Genomic DNA, 20,931 nt, shown 5'->3' on the forward strand with positions numbered 1-20,931 from the left:
AGCAAAAAGTGCAGCGAAGGCATTCGCCAGCTTTGACGATTTTAGTTATTCATTGACAAGGAATCGCCGAGCGTTTCCACCTCATTGAGTGTGTTTCGAACTAACTTCAGAGAGTGCAAATTTAATTATTAATGATATCTTGTCTTCATTTTTTTTTGTGCATAACAAAAGCTGCGATTTTTAAAAAATTAGACTAAATAATTTAATTACTTTTCCTCCGAATAATGCGGTTTTAAAAATGTACGACTCAATTGAATTTTAAATGAACTATTTTTAAAATGGGTAAGTAACTCAAAAATATTAGTGTGGTTGCAGAAGTGTGCACACCCTCTGAAAAGTGTGAAGCGGCTTCAGTGGCGGGGTTGACTGGGTAATTTTTTCTTTGGACTCTGCCCATTCCCTTCAAGTTATTGAACTAATAAACAAAGTACCACAGAAGTTGTTTTCAAAGTTTTCTCTTTATTGTGAATACATTTTAATCGGAACAATAAAATACTTCAGATATGGGGAAAACAAACATATTTTCAAGATGTCGCTTGCACGTCTGTTCTTGATGTCCGTACGAATGCAGCCGGTGTTTAAGCTGCGACAAAATATTTGTGCAAAAATGTCACTTTTTGTTTCCTGTTGTCATGAAATTCTATCAAAGGTGTCATACGGGCATCACCGAAAGACTTTTTATTGATTGACGGATTTTTCATTCCTGCGTGAGCGTGGCCTCGTCATGCGCTGCGTCGTCCGTATCGTTCATCATGTCCTTGTATTTACTTTTGAAAAACCCGACCTATGAATCGAAAGGGTTTGCTTTGTGTTACTTATTCATTTACGTCACGTCATAATTTTCTCACCTTATAAAGGACAGCTGAGAGTATCACCAGTATAGCCAGCCCCCCCAAGGAACCCCCGACTATCTCTTTGGTAAAATCTGGTTGGGGATACACTTCTACCTCTGTTTCAATCTGGAAAAAAAAACAATAATATTTACGTCAATACATTGAGGCAGGTACTGCGATGCCTCGGTTCTTGACCACAATCCGTTCGAGAAAACGACCTGAAAAGTGAATTGTTCGAAAACCAAATCGATGTTTTCCATTACAATGAATGGAAAAATAAATAATGCATTCCAAGCCTAAAAAAATTTGGCTTTTTAAAGCATTTTCAGCTTTTCCCGATAATAAACTGCATAGTAGAAATACATATATTGTTTAAATGCTTTATATAATAAAATAATTTACGATATATATATATATTTTTTTTTGCTTAAAATGAATGCTTTAGTCGTAGAGTGCGCTAGGCTGAGACTGCTATGCCGTAAGTGATTTGTTCAAAAACGGGGACGTTTGAAAACCGAGGCTTTAGTGTACACGATGTTGTACAAATTACCTTGCGCACGGGAGGTTTGTTAGCAGATGACGTGGAAAAGAAGATGTACTGGTTCTTGTCGTATTCCAGACTGGCCGTGCTGGTCAGGATGAACTTGGCCTTGTCGAGTCCAATCTGTTTGGGGATCATGCGAGACTTCGATGGGCTTCCGCGTCCTTTTCCCGCAGACGCGTCCGCGTTACCTGCTGGATCCACGCTGCGCTCATGTTGGCAGATATCGTGTAGCGCTTGTCCTCCAACCTTCCCATGAATCTGTTGCACTTGAACACCCTGCACGTGGCCACCGAGCAGTCCTACGGACATTCAGGCTCGTTTTGACGCTAAAAATGAATTTCCCCGCTTATAAAAATGATTACATTGTTCTTACCACTCTCTTGTTTTTTTGCAGCTGACCGACAAAATCTACGGCCTTGGCTTTTTCATGGCCGCTCCACTGACAGTCTGGAATCTGAAACGGAGACGCTTCACGTCACTTGAGCACAGAAGCGATCCTTATACTCGCCCGTAGAGGTAAATATTTTTTTTCATATGGCAATATTTCCGCCGCCGAAATGATGCGCTACCTCCAAAGTGCTCAGATTGGCCCAGATGTCCTTTTCACCGAGCTTCACGGGCACCCTGATCACCACCGTGACGTTCAAGGCTCGGATGTTATTGGAAACCTAACGCAAAGTCAAGAACGGTACTTCAATAATAAATCAAATTTGAGTCATTTTTATATATTTTTTCCCCAATGATGACTTTACTAGAACGGATTGTCGCAGTGATTTCTGCACGTCGTTTTTCCCGTAGGTGAAGTTGATGTAGTGGAGAGAACTGAAAAGAAATGTGACCAATGGTCAGGTCAATACACAATCAAGTTGTCGTTACTGTTTAATTACACACCTTTCCATGGTAAGAAAAATGCTGTACTTCACACCGATGTCTTTCACCTTGTGCAGTTGGCTCGAAGCCGAGTGGCGCTCGTTGCCGCTAAAACCGAGGCAACAAGTGAAGCGTGCAGCGAACGCTGATGGTGGGGGTGTCGCGCCGGTTGAGGAATTCTACCTTGTTGCATTAGCTGTGACAAAAATCCTGCTGTCCAGTTGGCTTTTGGTGTCGATCCCGTACGAAACCACAAAGATGGCCTGAAATGGAATAAAAATCAGTTCATTTTGGGTCTCTGAAATATTCAAATAGCACCAGATAGCCCGAGTTACTATTTTTTAATATTGACGCATCCAAGACGTCGTCACTGTCATGAGGAAGGCTTGGCCACTGCCAAGAGGGGCGTGGCCAGGCCACTGCTCTTCACCGCTCACAGGAGTTTCGCAATGGGACTGGAATTAGTCGGGCATTTGCCAGTTCGTTGCCCTGCGTTAGTGAGTTACATTCAATGCCTGTTGGACTCTCCGCTTTTACACGTAAGTTAGAGTAACACTACTCAGAACGATTCTGTGCCCTTTTGTTTGATCCTGTCCTGTTGAGTTGGTTAGTTTCCCCCCCATAGTCATCGGACCTTGCTGCATGTCTTTTGGATCCCGATTAGCCTAGCGTTTCTGCGCCTCTGCCTTGTTGGACCCAGTTTCCGGAATAAACCACATTGAACATTATGCCTCTGCCTCGAAGTCCTGAATTTGGGTCCGCCCCCTTCCCGGAGGTTCGTGACGCTGACATAGATTCAATGCACGTATTCCATGAACCTATTGTACCCTTACGCAACAATGGTTGACTACAGTATTTTTCCGTAGCACGGAACCAACCGTGGCGTTCTGCCTGAAAATGGGCTTGTCGATGGTGCAGTCTGTCTTCCCCCGACTCACGCCACCTTCACTGTCCAAGGAGTTGCACTCAACACGTCCCTTTAAGGAGATAAGAAAAGCAGAATCGTGTCTGGGTACATTCTCGGTCGTTCAGACCGAAGAACCGAAGAAACCTTTTGGGCAAAATCAGAAATCACTGTAACTGGAGAGTAAGAAATCTTTAGTTCGGGTTCGTCCCCTACCTGCAGGACGGTAAATTTCCTGTAGGAGAATGCGGCGGGGTATGTGAGAAAGACTATGGTGTTGTAGGAGTTTTCCCCCGTGTTCTCGACGAATACGGTGACGTTCAGGAGCTCGTCAATGCCCACTTTGAGCTCCAAGGATCTGTACGGTTGAGAGAGGTCCAACATTCCAGAAGCAGTACTTAAAAACCTTGATAAAAATGTCTCTGACCTACTAAAGTTGAAATCCAGTTTGATGTCATCCACGCATTGGTTGTCTTTGCCACAGTCGATCTCAAAGCCCAACTGTGCAGAGAAGATGACGGGTGAACTTTGAAAACCTTGCGAGAAACCTCCAAACCTCCCAAGACCGTCCACAGATGAACGAAGCCGACTCACCGGATGAACGGCGCTCGTCTGGGCCTGTTGTGTCAGACTCGGGCTCAGTTTATTGGCACCGGGCAATCCCTCAAATGAGAATCGGAGCTCATTGTAGAGAGGATTCAAGGCATCTTCTGGGCAGGGCTGTGAACATCGAGAAGCGCATCAGCCTAGCGGTCTCGGGTCTTTGGTGCCATCCAGCGACTCACCTCCACGTAGAAGTTGACGCTGAAGCATTGTGGCCTCGCTAAATCGAGAATCACGGTCCCGCCCTTTTCTCGGTTCTTGTCACTGACGTAAGCTCGGTTGCTGGGCACCTTGCGGGTGGCATCCAGCGTCAAAGTGTAATTAACTCTCGCTTTCGCTGCAACGGGTTCGAAGTTCAAAAGTGAACGCGATGCGTGCACGTCACGAAACGAGTGGAGAGTTAGGCACCTGCTTTCACGTTGGATAGATTCCTCATCATCAAGCAGATCTGCGCACGGAAGAGCTTTGGATCGTCGCAGTTGGCGATCGTCGGGACTTGTTTCGGGGTGTAGGTAAGCATGTGTTCCAACGTTACTATGGGTTTGGATCTGGGAAGATGCAAATGACTTAGGGCGGCAAGTTTCGTTTTTATTTGATGTGCAAGATTACGCAAAAAAATGGGCAGAACGGTGAGTGGTTAGCAAGTTTTTCCTCACAGCTATAACGTCGCTATTACAGCTTTATAACAATGGCGTAGCAACATCGTATCCGTTACCTGAGCAAGGTGACCGCTCCTTTTGAACCCACTGCAAGGTCGGGGAGGCCGTCACCGCTGAGGTCCGCAGAGGACTGGCTGATGGACGTGCCGAAGAACCGGAGTCGTGATGGGAATTCTGAGCCAGCGATCCTCTGCAAGAGCGGGTAAGTAAACATCCTTGCCCCGAGGTGTGATTGTGAGTGCGGCTGTTTGTCTCTATGTGCCCTGCGATTGGCCGGCGACCGGTTCAGGGTGTAGCCCGCCTCCTGCCCTTTGACAACTGGGATAGGCTCCGCCACTCCCCGGGACCCTCGTGAGGATAAGCAGTGAAGAAAATGGATGGATGGACTAACGAAGAAGACGTTTCTTTTCACTTTGCAGCCAAGGTGTCAAACAGACAGCCCGGGGACCACTTTTGGTCCACCACATTGTTTTGTGTGGCTCACAAAAGCAAATCATCTGGTTCCAACACCAAAATTTAAAATAGCCCTACGTAAAAATTATTAAGTTGACATATTTTCAGCATTTTTTTGGGTGAGCAAACCTTCTTTACAGTCACCTGAGCAATAACTGAACAAATTACTATTATTGGCATTTGAATTTAAAACTAGTTTTGATTCATTTGTTGTGTATTGTAATACTATGGTGATAATGCAGTATTTCCCAAACCTTTGAGTACAGATTATGAGTGCAGTGTATAGGAAATGGCGGTTGATGATTTTTTTTTTTCAATTCACCTGTGAGAAAGTAGTCGAGATCCCTGTCCGCTCGCCGTGAAATATGTAAACGCTGCCTTGTCCGTCGTCCTCCAACGGCGCCCCGACCGCCAGGTCATTGAGTCGATCCGAGTTGAGGTCAGGAAGTACCGCGAGGGAAGAACCGAACCGCCCTCTGGGGGACTGGGCTCCCCTCAGGACCGTCGGCGAGTCGAAGCGACAGTCAACTCGCTGGCGGAGATGTAAGAGGATGAGAGTCCGGGACGAGAGAACTGATTTTCGAAGGTACGTTTTTTTTAAATGATTCTGATTCTGATTCTCAAAGTGACTCACCAAGTTGATGAAGACGCAAACATAAACCCTCCCCTCCCTATCGCCCTCCGTAAACATGGGGGCGGATATGAGGATCAGGTCTGTGGTCTTGTCCCGACTCACATCCATGGCGCAAACCACCGCCCCGAAATATTCGCCGATCTGATACTGGGGCGACATCCGCCGTTGTGATTCTGTACATTCGGAAAACATTCACGCAAGATGGCGGGGAGCATACCTGCCAATCGAGGGGATCTATCGTTTGGGCGAGACTGTTTTGGGAAATCACCATCACGATTCCTCTGTGTCGATATCTCGGCGCACCGAGTACCGTCACGCTCGAGAAGCGCCCTCGGGCGACTGCTATGGAATAACCTGAAATCGCACCGGAGACTCCAGCGGTGTTGTTGCAACATTTGTTCAGTTCGACAGTGATGAGGTTAAACCGACGCAAAAATCAGTGAATCAAGTGAAACAGCAATACAAAATAAAGTAAATGAATTCCAAAATATTCGCATTTTCATACCCAGATAGCTGTCGGGGTCGATGTCCATGGGCAAATATGAACTTCCTCCCCGGCCGACGTACGTTTGGAAGCCCCCCCTCCATTCGTTTGCGCCGATGGACGTTATCTGGACTCCCTGAAACGATGGCAGAAACTTCTGGAAAACCCTTCGCGAGGTACGCAACTGACGTGCTGCCCGGGCGGACTCCGTTTTAGTACCCCGGGCGCAAAGGCAGCGCTGAAGCCCCGCTGGGCCATCTCCATTTTCAGCCGCTCGCCGCTCGATTGAGATCCTGCCGTCATGAATTGAACAATATTACAATTTCATAATGTAAAATTTCACCTATTATCATGTTCTCTTGTAATTATTCAGGTATGACTAGGATTTTATTTCCCTCACTGTATTTTTTTTGTTTGTGAAATGCGTATGAACAAACCGTGAGGGGGAAAAAAAAGTCCTAAATGTAAGAGAAACAATGTGCTATTAAAGTCAAGAATATAACCGTATTCTCATATTTTCTCCTCATAAAATAATGGCAATAATTAGAAGAATTCAACGGTAAGGCTCATGTCGCAATATGTTAATTTAATTTCATGAAAAATGATGAATGATTTTAAAAGGTGGATGTATTATATCGTAATATAATCTATATCGAGATATATGCATCCGTTTTCTTTGCCGCTTATCCTCACGAGGGTCACGGGGAGTGCTGGAGCCTATCCCAGCTGTCATCGGGCAGGAGGCGGGGTACACCCTGAACTGGTCGCCAGCCAATCACTGGGCACATCGAGACAAACAGCCGCACTCACACTCACACACACCTTGGGCCAATTTAGAGCGTCCAATTAATGTTGCGTGTTTTTGGGGATGTGGGAGGAAACCGGAGTACCCGGAGGAAACCCACGCATGGGGAGAACATGCAAACTCCAGAATTGAACCCGGGACCTCAGAACTGTGAGGCCAATGCTTTACCAGGTGTACCATCGTGCCGCCTATCTAAATATATATATAGATATATAATCTATAAGCCGCGACTTTTTCCACATGCTTTCAACCCTGCGTTTTTTTTGCGGTGATGCGGCTAGTTTGTGCATTTTTTCTAACGGCCGCAAGGGGGCACGCGAGCGGAAAAGGTAAGAGTGAGACCGGTGGAATATATGTGCCGAAGAAGTGACTTTTACCGGTCCGGCCCTGTTAGCGCTGCGCTAGCGTGTTACTGCCGTGTCTCAATGTTTTTTTTTTTCTTTTTTTTTTTTTTTAAACCAGCCCTGTTAGCGTGGCGCTAGGGTTAGGATTAGCGCTAGCGTTAGTGCTAGCATTAAACACTCCGTGTACCATCTTTCTTTGTAAATATCTCGTGTTTCAATGTGGGCACTTGCGACTTTTACACAGCAGCGGCGTATGCACGTACCAAATAGTATTTCCTTAACAAGTGTACTGGGTGAGGCTTATAACCAGGTGCGCTCTGTAGGCTGGGAATTACGGAAATATTCATCTTGTGAAATATTTAGTTTATTGTTATTACCATAACACCGCTTTTTTCCCCTCATCTACTTTTATGGTTTTCTTATCAAATTTGGATTTCACACACGTGATTATTGTGAACATTATTCTCCTCAAAAGGCATGATTTTTCACATTCCATTTGAACTTTGGAAAAATAGGAGAACGAGCGCTCGCGACTATCGCAAGTTCCCACCGGTCGGTACCTTCGATGGCAAAGATGCTGTCCTGCAAAGTCCGCTGGATTGCGTCAAGCGCGTTGAAGTTCTGCACTTGAAACACGTGCTGAGCCGAGGGCGAAGACGCGATGCCGTTCAGCTCGTTTTTCGCGGTCTCTGACTGAAACGCGCTCCCCACCTTGCAACAATAAGGGAAAAACAGGGTGACGTTTGAGCCCGCGAAATCCCGAGTCGAAGTGCGTCTCACCCCGATGGCAAATCGGACGATGTTTTTCCCTTTGGCTAAATCAACTGCTGATTCCAAATCTTGACTGTCGGTCGATTCTCCGTCAGTGATCACAATTAGAATCTTCTTCACATTGGGCCTTGAACCCGCGTCTTCTGAGAAGACATTATCCCTATACCGACACAAATAACAACGTTTAATAAAGATTCCTTGACACGTTTGACGTAATAGTAGGGATTCAGATTGCAGAAAGAAAATACATACACAACAGTCCGGATGGCTCTGGCCGTGTTCGTCCCTCCTCTTAACTGCGTTATTCCATTTATGTCACGTTTCCAGGTGTTCACATTGAAATTATTAAACGTGTAATGGATGCGGGGATTGGAAGAGAATTGGACTACGGCGAACTTTTGAGAGTAGATAAGACATAACGTCAAGGTACAGTATATTAAAAGACGTGCAAAACGGTCTTTCGGTCTCTCACCTTGAAATCTTTGTCCACAAAGAAGTCGATGAGATTAATGACGAACGTCTTCATTTTGTCAAAGTCGCCCCGGCCGACGCTGCCCGAACCGTCCAGCAGAAATGCGATGTCCGCTTCACTTCGACACTCTAGCCGTGAAGAAGAATTCTTGTGACGACTTCCTCGTATTTATTCTCATCGCCCCCCCCCCCACCCCAATTATTATTGAAATGTCCTGTTTCAGGGTTGATGGAAGAGTTGATGTCATCAACATTTGCGATTCAATTGGCTAGCGCTAGCAAACAAGCAGCGCGAAGGGACCACGGGATTCAGAAAGGACAGGAATTTGCAGCTTTTCTGCCCGACAGGTAAATTTAGCACCTGTTTATGATTCTTCTTTTTATTTATTTGTGGGTACAATCCAAAATATAACATTTCAATCTGATAATATTCCGTGTTATAGTAAGGCTGCGTCATGCTGCCAATGCACCCGCTGCTGCTAATGTTGCCTTGTTTACAGTGCTAACGCGAGCTAGCGCTGACTATTTTATAATGGCAAAGCGGTTCGATAGACTGTTTTCGACCACGTGACTACATCCGAGGGCACGCGGCCATGTCGGATGGGTTCACTCTACTGACGCGGCGTTCACCGGAGTTACACAAATGTTCGTACGACTGTTAAAAGTGACGCGTGATGGCTAAAAAGACTTTGGAAAGTTATCGGGGCTCGTTAGATGTTGTTTCAAGCAACCGTTACGACAACAAGTGTGCTTTGATCGACAATATCGACTCGTATGCCTTGGAGAAACAAAGAATGGAGCACACAAATGTGGGCGTCGGTATCCTATCCAGACATCGTCGACCAGCTCCTCTTCTTGACAAGCGCTTAATACCGTGGACCAACTAAAGAATGATAAACGTCTGGAGGCCTACAACAAATTCACCAACGGCTGTGTTGGTCATGCGGCGGTATCCATCGTAAGCAACCTGAGTCTCCACACCCCTAAGGTTAGCGTACCGCACAATGCAATTTCAATATGTAACGCGTGATTACAGTCAGCAATAAATTATGTTGATTACACAAACGAAAGAGGTGTAGATTATTATTTTTGTTTTTGTTACCGAGAGGGAGAGAGAGAGGTTCGACCGGGACGAGTCCCAAGTGGAGCCCACTTGCACGGCTACATTTTTAAATCATCTCACGAAACAGTTAGCGGCGCGGTAACTCGTTTTTTGCAAACTTGTGATAATATAACAGAAAATACAGATTTTGGAGACACGCGTCGCATTCACACACGAGTATCGTGCTTGGCTGCTAGATCGGCTCTGCTGATAGCAGACAGCCACAGTTGTCGCCGTTCGGTTGCTAACTGCTCCATTTTCTCGCGCTGGTTCTTGATCACAGCTGCCAGTCGAAACGCCCGCTTTCCTTTGAGCAATCGATAACATAGCAGCCCCCCCCCCCCCCCACCCATTCATGCGCCTTTCTGAAACGATTCCCGCTTAGTTACGGTTTGTTTACCGGAATTCACCAAACCAAAATGGCGACGGCGTTCTCAACCTGAAGGTGTTTTGAGACGTCAGTGGAAAACAGTCTATGGTCGAAACCCGTTAACGACGGCCATGTTTGAGAATCGGACTCGCGCAGGCTAGCGAGGGACGCGGCTTTTGGTCGGAGAATCAATCACCATCGAGAGAAGAAGGCATTGGCGAGCCGATGCGGTTCGAGGAGTATATCTTCATGCACACGCCGTTGTACATGGTGATGCTTCTGCAGTCTTTCGGGACGGTCGGACCACAAACCTGCCAGGGAACAGATCGGTGGTGTGACGGGCAAGATAAACACGCTCGCGTGCGAAATCACCGCGACTTACCACGGCGTCATTTGTGGACGGATCAATCGCCATGCTCAGACCCAGCGACATGTTGATGGCGAAATCCGGCACTGCAGCGAAGACAATAATTGCTTGAGACGGGTGCGTAGTTCATAGGTGCATGTAATCTATGCACCTGTGGGGTCGGGTCCCGTGGACCCCAAGATCAGTTCACAGTCAACCATTTCGCTGTTGTAGTAACATGAAAAGTGTGATGCTTGGATGAAGGTAGCTTCACAAAAGCAAAGAAAATAATCGCGCTTTTATTTTTATTTTTTTAAACCAAACTGGTTTTGCAATTTTGTTCTTGCACTGAAAAGTGTCCTTTCGCTTATGGCCCCCATGCCTATGTGTCATCCACCCAAGAAACAATACATATCATAATAGAAGCATCGTTCCCCCCCCCATCATGGGAGGAACCAGAAAACTAGAAGTGACTAGTAACGGCGTCAAAGAATGCATGCTAGAGGAAAAATGGAGAAGAGCAAGAGCCGGCACTAAACTAAAATAAAGTGAGATAGAGGACAAAATGGGAGATTTGAAATATTTTTTTCCATTGATCATTACTGAGAATATGAGATTACCCGCCTGCGAGCGGAGCAACTGCTTTTCGAAAACCACAGTTGTTTGTTTAACTTCAACCTTCAGCTGCCGCAGCCGACGCGAGCGACGTCATTATTTCTGTTTTCCGCACTTTCTGTCAGCTGTGGTTGATTTTGTTCGTTTGTTTGTTTGTTTCTGAAGAAAGTAGAATTGAGTCCACCAAGTTAATTTCACAATTCGCATTTTCAGATTTAAAGCGGCAGCGATTTGAATGATTTTACAACGCGTGTCGCTCACCTGAAACTGGTAGCGATCTGCAGGTCTCGGTGGAGCATTTCAAGATCGCCCCCCTTCTGTTTTGCGAATATTGAGCAAGGGGAGCGCTGACTAGCAATCTGTCAAAACACAACCACAAGCGTGCTGTCGTAACGCATCGCAATAACGATACGGACGTTCGAGTCCGATTCTTTCACTCACTCGGATTGTCTTTGCACTATCTGGTATCCAAAACCCTCCGCGGCGTTCCTCAAGGTCTTCCAAGCGACGGGGTCGATGTTGAAAGCAACTGCGGCTTTAAATCCTGAGGAGACGATAAAACGAGAACAAATTCTGTGCCGCTGCAAAACTAAAATTAATCAATGTGAATTTAAAATCAGTAATGAATTGTAATGATTGTCTGCATCATTTCTGATAAAAACAAGTGTTCCCTGTGAGATAAAATATCACAACAGGCAGCAGGTATTATTTTTTATATTTATATATATTTTTAAATGTATATATAATCTTACCTGCGATGGTGAGCGCAGTAAAAATAAGCCAGTCCATCATGTACCTCGCACAGACCGCGCCGAAATGCTGCAAATGCTGCAAGGCGACGGCTAAACAGGAAGATGATGAGGGGAAAAATGATGGCATTAAAAGCGTGACAGCTAAAAGAGGCGCATTAGATAGTAAGAGGAAGTGAGTTATCAGGAGCCAATATTGTCTCAAATACTGCAAACCATCCTCAACTCAAGACTCGTCCAAACAAATATTTGTTTCCATTTTTTTTTCTCTTCTGACTGGTGAGATCTTGGCAACAGTAACGTCCTCGTCTACTTGACTACTTTTCTTTTCTTTCTTTTTTACCCCTTTTCTGATGCAGCACCGTGGCAAAAGGAGCGAAAGCGACTCATTAGTGTCGCATTTATTACAAAATATCCCCAACAAACAAGCTTCAGTTCTCCTTTTGCTTTGACTTCCTTCTCCTCCGTCTCAATCCATTCCTGTATCAGGAAGTTTCACGTTGCACCATCTTTTTAAAAGGTAGAGTTTTGTGCAATTCCCCCCCCCCCTTTTTTTTTTTTTACATTCTTGTTACTTAGTTTGACATTTAAAACCCTACATGGACATTCTGTGTAGCCGTCCAAATGAAGGTGAGTAATATCTGGTGACAGGTACCAAACCAATGATCTCATCTCCACTTATTTAGCAATACTGCTATTCCTGTATTATTGTTACTTAATAGCTGAGGTGGCAAAAGTACTCACAGACTGGTGAAAGTGTCATATGGAAGTAGATGACTGCCACCAGGATTTGAATTTGAAATGTAAAGTGATCACATTTTCAATAGTTGCTACAATTCGCTGTCTAAAAATTCACCGTCTGTGCCACCAAAGCAGAACACCCAGCCAATCGCAGTGACGCTTTCTTCGTCACGTGACGTCACATACTAAGAAAGAGTAACTGGATTGGCTGGGTCTACGATTCTGACCGGAAGTAACACTTCCTGGTGGCACAGACGGTGAATTTCAGACAGCGAATTGTAGCCGGTTGAATTGTTAACATTGAAAAGTTACACTGAAATACAACTATTGAAAATGTGATCACTTTACATTTCAAATTCAAATCCTGTTTCCTGTGGCATTTCAAATTCAAATCCTGGTGGCACTAAACTACATCCATAGTAGCATCAACTGCTTCACTTATGGAAACGTTAAAGTGTGAACTCTGACATGTACTCGATGGCAAAAGTTTTTTCTTTTTTTTTTTTTGATAGAGCCAACCCGTTTTAATAACTTGGCACATTGGGGATAAAAGTGCACGCAAAATAGTCGCTTCCCTGAAAGCGAGCTCACTTTGGCGCAAGCTTTTATGCTATCAAAAAAATAAAGAAAAGTGTTCGAATAGCTTTGCTAAATGAATTAGCTCATAATAATGGCTGAAAAAATATAAATAAATAAATAAAATCTAAATAAGAATATATAAGCTGTCAGAAGACAATACGTTTGACATGAATTAAGGAATTCTCTGAAGGCTAATTTTGTATAATACGTCACCATGATCTCAATCATTCACCACACTCGACTTTACCTCACTCTAATTACATCTTTTTTTTTTTTTTAATGGCTCGTTTTCATTTGCAAGGGGCTGCAAAAAGTTACAAACCTATTTTGAAAACATAAGGAGAAGAAAGTACAAATATCTGCTTTCGAATCTGGGCGGGAAAAGTAAAAAGTCATCAGGGAAATACTCAAGTTAAGGATTTGCGCGGTTGTTTTTGTTTGTTTTTTTAACTTGCCACCATTGCTTGGTTACGGAAGCGTATTGCTGCCACACCCCCAAAAAAAGGTCATATTTCACATTATAATGTGAATTGTTACGCTTCCGTACTTAGAATGCAGACCTCCCCCAATAACAAAAATGAAATAGAAAAATCACAGTCTGCTGTATTTTGTTTGGTTTACTACGGGCACTTCCATTGATTCCACAGTGACTTCATCGAAAAATTATCTTTCCTTGACCCGTGCATCAGCCTCGACCTGTCTCTTTTTTTATTTTTCTTCATAGAAATCAAATTTGAGTTTGATTTTCAGTCAAATGGTTTTTGTTAAGCGGTGCAGGCTCATTAAAACAGTGGTGGCCGAAGACAAAAAGAGCACATGATGGGGAAAAAAAAAGTCGAGCGACGTTGCACTTTTTGTCAGTTGGGAACTTGGCTTGTGGTTGTTGTCTTCTCGCCGCAAATGTGCACCATCGTTTGCGGCGAGGACGGCTACTTTCAGGAATTGCAAATTGCAATAAATCCCTTTTCTGCTCAAGCTAAATTACCCTTCATGCGTATATTTTCCGTTGTCCATTCCCTCGGGAAATGGAAGCGCACATCCGAATCTGGAATGCCTCTGAATCAGGATCCTTCGGTTCCCATTGCAAATATTCGTGTGTGTGTGTGTGTGTGTGGGTGGGTGGGTGGTGGGTGTTTGCGTGTGGTCAGCGCCACCCAGTTCGACCAAATCACAAATTCTATGATAGCACCGGGCCGCGTCCGTCGTGCAACTCTGTTTGCAACTTTCTGCTCGACGACTGGTCGATTAAAAGTTGCGTAAGTGGACGAGTGTGCATGTGTGACCTTTATCGTGTGTGCCAGCTGACCCCCGACTTCCTCCCACCAAGAGGGGACGGCACAAAAAGGTCACAGAAAGGTCAAGGATCAGAGCGCTCTGTGTCACCGGGCGCGAGGTTGGATTACGAAAGGCACATTCGGTATCCTAATTAAGGTGTTATTACGTTTTTACTCTTGAAAACGGGAAACTTGGGTTTTACATCAATTACCACAGGAGAAAAAAAAACCATAACACAAGCCAACATTCATTATACAGTAGTGTACGAGTCCCAAGTGTTGATAAAAAAAAATAAGGCTAAGGTTTAATTTCGAAAGAGTATTGCAAATTCCTTCTTCCTGGCATCTCCTTCAGTAAAACTAAATATATATACATTCTTTTCAAGAAATTAACATTGTAGCATCTAAGAGACCTTATCATCAAATAATCTAATAATTTATAAAATGCACAAAACCACAATGGGATTAACCAACAGTATCCGTTTGTGGAAAAAATATGAAACGGAACAAATTTGGACATCAGAGGTTTCTGCCCTATCAATGATATTTAATGTTATTGTATTTTGAACATTAGTACTGTGCTTATAAAAAGGGGAACTAGGGGGGGGGGGACTTCCCTACAAAACATTTCAGTTAAAATGTATTGCACATTAAATTGTTGTGATATTTTTGCATAAATGCAATTTTTAAAAAGAACCATGTTTTCAATGAGTAAATGTGTTGAACTTGCAAGTTAAAGACAACTAATTGTGTTTCGGCGGTGATTCTGTCAGGGGCCACCAGAGGGAGCCAACATACCGCTTATGGCTCCACAGAAGAATTGAAAATTGCATTCTGTGTGTGTGTGTGTGTGTGTGTGTGTCTGGAGAAGGGGGGGGGGCTTCTTTGTGTACACTTGGCACTTGTGTTTTATTGCCGTTTGGTGTATGAGGGGATCCCTGTCCCTGGACCCCCGAACCAATGAGAACCGCATGCAGACGAGATGTGCAAAGAACATAACCCTTCCTCCATTCTCCAAGTTCTCACGCAGTTTTTCCCTCCCTTCCTTCTCACCCCCCGCAAACCCCCCACCGCCCACTTTTTTTTTTTTTTTTTGCCCTTTCTCTTTCCAGCTGCCGCCGCAGCGCTCCAGCCCGATACGCGCTGAATGTCACGAGCCGTCTCCGGTTGCGTCCTGTTCTTTTTATAGACGGGCAGCTGAAATGTGAAGGGTCACAGCGGGAGGATAAAGGCGCGGGCCAGCCGGCCCGGAGGGTGTCGCAGACGAAGGCCGCTTCTCCACCTCCCTCTCTCTTCTCCCAGCTCTCCTTCCGATCTCAAAGGTAAAAGGACAACTGCGCAGTTGGCTTTTGTCACTTTTCTGCATTTTGGGGAGGGGGATTAAAAGCATGCTGTGCATGGCCATTCCATTGCGATATCATATCATATCTTAAATACGTACAACTATTATTATTGTTGACTTGGGCTTGCTTTTAACCCTTCTTCATGCCTCACTACTTTTAAGAGTATCCGTCGTTTAGTTTACAGCACCGGTGTCAAAGTCAAGGCCCGGGGGCCAGATCGGGCCCACCGCATGATTTTATGTGGCCCGCGAAGGCAAATCTTGTTCACATCTGTCCCAAAATTTCAAATTGTCATGTCATAAATGATGATGTCGAGGGTACTGCAAGTGTTTTTAGGTTACCAAACATCAACAGTAGTTGGAAAAAAAAAAACATTAACCTTGATTTCTGATTTCCAGAAGTAATTCATAAATTTTACGTGTCAATATGATGAGGCGATAAATTATTTTTTATGGTTTCAAAGTCATAACGAGGAGGGAAAGCAGAACTACAATGTGGCCCGTGATAAAAATGAGTTTGACATCCCTGACTTACAGGGTAGTATTGATGGTTTTTTTTTTTGTTTGTTTTAAAAAAAACTAGATCATAATTCATGTTTTATTACTACTGTTTGTCATGTTCAACTGTTTTGTTTTGTTTGAGCTTGCAGTTAGCGTGAACTGCGTCCTTTTAATATTTGCCAAAGGAAGTCTTTAAGTGAAAGAAGAAAAATTATGTAGAAAGGAGAATTGCAAATGATAATTATTAACAATATGGTACAGCTAAAAGTGGGAGTTTGCTTTTTTTTTTAAATCTCATAATAGTTTAAGTGTTTATAAAGTCTTAACATGCTCAACTATAATGAGCTCTTCAGCTATGTGTTATGATTGTTGACATTTTTATGGGTTGTTTTTGGTTTTATGTCCCGGATTTGCATGAACGGACTTTTTTTTTTCTTCTTCTTCTTCTTCTTCTTCTTCTTTTATGGAACACTCTGGTGCTAAGTGTCCACGCATTGCTGCGCTGAATATTTTTAGTCCAGGCTCGTGTTGTCGAGGGCATGCGGTTGAAGAGGAGGAAAGGTCACAGATAAGATGGCAGGGAATGGAATCGGTCAGACGCCTGCTCGCGGTTGGGCTGCGTGGAAGGTGGAGGGGGGAGGTGGGCTAAAAAAGAGTGAACAACAATGCAACGACGGGAGACCCCTGCCGTCGGCCCGTCTCGTGTTTTATTTTGATCATTTTATTCCCATTCATAAAGAGCTGCAAGACGTCCAAAATTCACCCCCCACACACTGTTGAGAAACAATTTTTAAGGGGCAAAAGTTTGATCAACACCCGCTCCTCCCGCCGACGAACGGACATTTGCGCCGCTGACCTCAGCAAAATGTCACATCTTCTTTCTTCTTCTTCTCTCCGCGAGCAGAGTCAAGATGCCTCACGCGTATCCCTTCCTCACCCCTGAGCAGAAGAAGGAGCTCAGCGATATCGCTCACAAGATCGTCGCCCCCGGCAAGGGAATCCTAGCCGCAGATGAGTCTACCGGTAAAGATTCCCGTTGCGCATCTGGCAACACAACACCAGCCCCAAAATTGGGTTTTTTGTCTGCTTCCTTTTGGACTGAAACATTACGATCATCCGTTATTAACAAAAACATACTTACTCAAATGTATCCAACCCAACTAGTTTCACTTTTTATTGTTTAAAAAAAACATTCGTTCTTCAAAACTTGAGGCGACATACTGCAACGCGACACCCGCACAGTGAGGACGAGGTCGAGTTTCATGACATTTCTCAGACGGTTCAAGCGTCCGAAAGATTTAAGGAATTTATTTTCATGCTATTTTCAACACTTAAAAATCTCTAATAATGTCTAAAAAGCACAGATGAGCAGGGGATGGACCAATAATATCAATTTAAGACAAAAACATGAAGTTGACTTTATTAGGACTGACTTGGCCAACAGCGACGATAAGCGTTGGCCTCACAGTTCTGAGGACCCGGGTTCGATCCCGGCCCCATCTGTGTGGAGTTTGCATGTTCTCCCCGTGCGCGGGTTTTCCTCCGGGTGCTCCGGTTTCCTCCCACATCCCAAAAAAATGCAACATTAATTGGACACTCTAAATTGCCCCTAGGTGTGATTGTGAGTCCGGCTGTTTGTCTCCATGTGCCCTGCCAGTTCAGGGTGTCCCCCGCCTCCTGCCCGTTGACAGCTGGGATAGGCTCCAGCACTCCCTGTGATCCTTGTGAGGATAAGCAGCAAAGAAAATGGATGGATGAATTGATTATGAAATGAAACATCACCAAAAAGCATTTTAATGGTTGGTTTCTCCAAAGACAAAAAAAATTCTAAAATTGATTTTAAAAATGTATAAATAAGTCATAATTACAAACACAATGAAAGGAAGTTATAATACATTTTAAGTAATTTAATTATAATTAATTAACCACATATTTAATTAAGTAATTTTTGGATATGGATTATTTGGGTGATTTTTTTTCCATTTTATTATTTCCAAGAATGAATAAATTATTGAATCAGATCATTTATTACAAACTAAAAAAGAAGGAGTAAATATCTTTTTACTAATAAGGTCTAAATCAATGAGAAAAAAATATTTTGGACAGCGCAGGCCATTTTTTTTCCAATGCCGTCTCCTACTGCAGGTCCTTGTAAATCATAATTCTTCATCTTACCAAGACATTTTTTACAATCTGAGGCTCCCAAATGGACCCTGTTTCCCACCCGATTGGAAGTTTATAGTCCGAATGAAATAAAAACAACGCAAGGACCACCACCTGTCGGTCTGACGACCCTTTTGTCGTCCACTCCAGGCAGCGTGGCCAAGCGCTTCCAGAGCATCAACGCCGAGAACACCGAGGAGAACAGGAGGCTGTACCGCCAGCTCCTCTTCACCGCCGACGAGCGCGCCACCCCCTGCATCGGCGGCGTCATCCTCTTCCACGAGACCATGTACCAGAAGACCGACGGCGGCAAACCCTTCCCCGAGCACCTCAAGGGGAGAGGCATGGTGGTGGGCATCAAGGTGGACAAAGGCGTCGTCCCCCTCGCCGGAACCAACGGCGAGACCACCACTCAGGGTGAGGCCCCAAGACTAAGATTCAATTGAGTCACTCAGAACTACAGTGGGCCAAATCCACTTCAGTCAAGGTTGCATTCCACCTTTGACATATTGGGGACAGCCCATTACTGCACTCGGTACTTCATTTTTTTTATCCTGGGTCCCAGTGCGTCTGCATGTTGCTATAAGTAAGTGGCATTTGTCATCTTTCAAATATTGATTTCAATATGGCTATTTGGACTTGGACCACTATTGAACTCAACCCATTACACTTAGACCGCGATTGCGCGATATCCGTACAACTTTTACGACAATGATTCTCGTTTGCTCCAGGTCTGGATGGACTGTACGAGCGCTGCGCCCAGTACAAGAAGGACGGTGCCGACTTTGCCAAATGGCGTTGCGTGCTGAAGATCACCCCCACCACTCCCTCAAGACTGGCCATCATTGAGAACGCCAACGTCCTGGCCCGCTATGCCAGCATCTGCCAGATGGTAGGTCGTCCTCGTGCTTGCTTAACGAGTTTTTTTCCGGGCAAAAAAACGTATCCGTAAACACCTGTCACCGCTCACAGCCGTTTCACATTGGGACTGTAATTAGACGGGCATTTAAGTTGGAGTTTTTGTCCCTGGGATTTTCCAGTTCGTTGCCTTGCGTTAGTGAGTTGCATTCACTGCCTGTGGGACTCTCCGCTTCTACGCGTAAGATAGAGTGACCCTAGTCACAGCGATTCTGTGCCCTTTTGTTTGATCCTGTCCTGTTGAGTTGTTAGTTTGCCCCATAGTCATCGGACCCTGCTGCATGTCTTTTGGATCTTTGGATGAGCATTATGCCTCTGCCTGGAAGTCCTGCATTTGGGTCCGCCCCACCGCACCGGAGGTTCGTGACAACTTGATCCTGATCGTGATCTTCTCCTGCGTCCCTCAGCACGGCATCGTGCCCATCGTGGAGCCCGAGATCCTCCCCGATGGCGACCACGACCTGAAACGCTGCCAGTACGTCACCGAGAAGGTCCTGGCCGCCGTTTACAAGGCTCTGTCCGACCACCACGTCTACCTGGAGGGCACCCTGCTCAAGCCCAACATGGTTACCGCCGGCCACTCCTGCTCCATGAAGTACAGCAACCAGGAGATCGCCATGGCGACCGTTACCGCCCTCCGCCGCACCGTGCCCCCTGCGGTCCCTGGTGCGACACGCTTCGTTTTTCTAACCCACCACTTGATACTTAAAACATTTCTCACCTGTACCGGGTCCCCAGGACCCCAAGATTTGAAGAATAACTCTTCCAAACACTTTTCCACCATTTGGCAAAACTGCATCAACATAAACGCTGCTTTGACGCTTCCCGCTCAGGCATCACCTTCCTGTCCGGCGGTCAGAGTGAGGAGGAGGCTTCCGTGAACCTGAACGCCATGAACCAGTGCCCCCTGCACAGGCCCTGGGCCTTGACCTTCTCGTACGGACGGGCCCTGCAGGCGTCCGCCCTCAAGGCCTGGGGTGGCAAGAAGGAGAACGGAAAGGCGTGCCAGGAGGAGTTTATCAAGAGAGCTCTGGTGCGTGTTTAAAAGAAACAGACGTGGTGAAAATAACCTCCCTCTGTACATCCATCCATCCACTTCATTAGCCGCTTATCCTCACGAGGGTCGCGGGAGTGCCAAATTACGCCCCGCCGCTCCGAATGAGTGTTTTTATTGTGTATTCCTGTGCCGACTTTCTCCTTGCAGGCCAACAGCCAGGCATGCCAGGGAAAATACGCTTCCACCGGAAGCAGCGCCGCCGGCGGAGAGTCTCTGTTTGTGGCCAATCACGCTTACTAAATAAAGCACACGGCAACGTCCACGCCCTCACACGTAGGCCGCGACCCTGCCCGTCGCCTCTCGGTCAGACGTGAAAGTGGGGAAATCTCCTCTCGGTTGGCGCCGCTGGGAAGATTTTCCTGCGTTCCCTTTGACCTTACGCAGATTCACACCTTTTCTCAGGTGAATATTCCCACTTTGTTTTTACACAAGTTGTATGACTTTTCATTGGATTTATACCGAGTCAATGAAATAAAGCGTTTACCCTTCTAGGCGGTTTGACTTCTTTTTGAATCATTTACTCAACATCATGTGGTCACAGTAATTAATGCTGTACGTTTGTGCCCCTTAATCCCTATATTGTATATCTGGGGTAGAAAAATGAGTATCTCTAGAACCTTTATTATTGCAATACTTAGTACACCTCATATTAAACTTTGCTGGATCTGCATTTTTAATCAAATTTAAAAAAAATCATCCAGCTCAAGATGGGGTAAGTGTACAAATACGTTGCTCTCTGCAGAGGGTCATGAATATATGCCTTGGAGTATTTTTATATTGTCTTTCTACATGTGTTGCA

The 20,931-nt window shown here is 45.1% G+C and overlaps 2 protein-coding genes across 4 annotated transcripts; one reads left to right on the top strand and one right to left on the bottom strand.

Moving 5' to 3' along the window:
• Window positions 1–469: 469 nt before the first annotated feature.
• Window positions 470–3,180, bottom strand: LOC133496038 (integrin alpha-M-like). Its single transcript, XM_061811168.1, has 10 exons — window positions 3,126–3,180; window positions 2,431–2,510; window positions 2,316–2,355; window positions 2,130–2,199; window positions 1,947–2,045; window positions 1,751–1,831; window positions 1,566–1,676; window positions 1,384–1,497; window positions 849–959; window positions 470–784 (listed from the first exon to the last, which is right to left on the bottom strand). Exons 2-10 carry the CDS (start codon window positions 2,438–2,440, stop codon window positions 698–700), a joined length of 723 nt encoding a protein of 240 aa, XP_061667152.1. The 5' UTR covers window positions 2,441–2,510; window positions 3,126–3,180; the 3' UTR covers window positions 470–697.
• Window positions 3,181–4,155: 975 nt separating this feature from the next.
• aldoab (aldolase a, fructose-bisphosphate, b) lies at window positions 4,156–20,641 on the top strand. Of its 3 annotated transcripts, XM_061811146.1 has the most exons (10): window positions 4,156–4,266; window positions 4,433–4,615; window positions 6,010–6,160; window positions 15,264–15,473; window positions 16,899–17,017; window positions 18,308–18,574; window positions 18,889–19,049; window positions 19,483–19,741; window positions 19,909–20,108; window positions 20,280–20,641. In XM_061811146.1, exons 2-10 carry the CDS (start codon window positions 4,579–4,581, stop codon window positions 20,370–20,372), a joined length of 1,497 nt encoding a protein of 498 aa, XP_061667130.1. In that variant the 5' UTR covers window positions 4,156–4,266; window positions 4,433–4,578; the 3' UTR covers window positions 20,373–20,641. The 3 variants fall into 3 exon arrangements, with proteins under 3 accessions (XP_061667130.1, XP_061667132.1, XP_061667131.1); XM_061811148.1 differs by lacking the exon at window positions 6,010–6,160; XM_061811147.1 differs by lacking the exons at window positions 4,156–4,266; window positions 4,433–4,615; window positions 6,010–6,160 and adding an exon at window positions 8,619–8,723.
• The last annotated feature ends 290 nt before the right edge of the window (window positions 20,642–20,931 follow it).

The sequence above is a fragment of the Syngnathoides biaculeatus genome, chromosome 22, assembly GCF_019802595.1.
Source record: "Syngnathoides biaculeatus isolate LvHL_M chromosome 22, ASM1980259v1, whole genome shotgun sequence".
NCBI lineage: Eukaryota > Metazoa > Chordata > Actinopteri > Syngnathiformes > Syngnathidae > Syngnathoides > Syngnathoides biaculeatus.

Coding starts and splice junctions, on each gene's coding strand:
- LOC133496038 (XM_061811168.1), bottom strand. Junction 1,677..1,750: donor TGCAAAAAAACAAGAGAGTG/GTAAGAACAATG, acceptor GAATGTCCGTAG/GACTGCTCGGTGGCCACGTG. Junction 960..1,383: donor ACAAACCTCCCGTGCGCAAG/GTAATTTGTACA, acceptor TTTTTTTTCCAG/ATTGAAACAGAGGTAGAAGT.
- aldoab (XM_061811146.1), top strand. CDS start 4,579: ATGGGAATTCTGAGCCAGCGATCCTCTGCAAGAGCGG. Junction 4,616..6,009: donor GCGATCCTCTGCAAGAGCGG/GTAAGTAAACAT, acceptor TTTCATACCCAG/ATAGCTGTCGGGGTCGATGT. Junction 20,109..20,279: donor AGTTTATCAAGAGAGCTCTG/GTGCGTGTTTAA, acceptor TTCTCCTTGCAG/GCCAACAGCCAGGCATGCCA.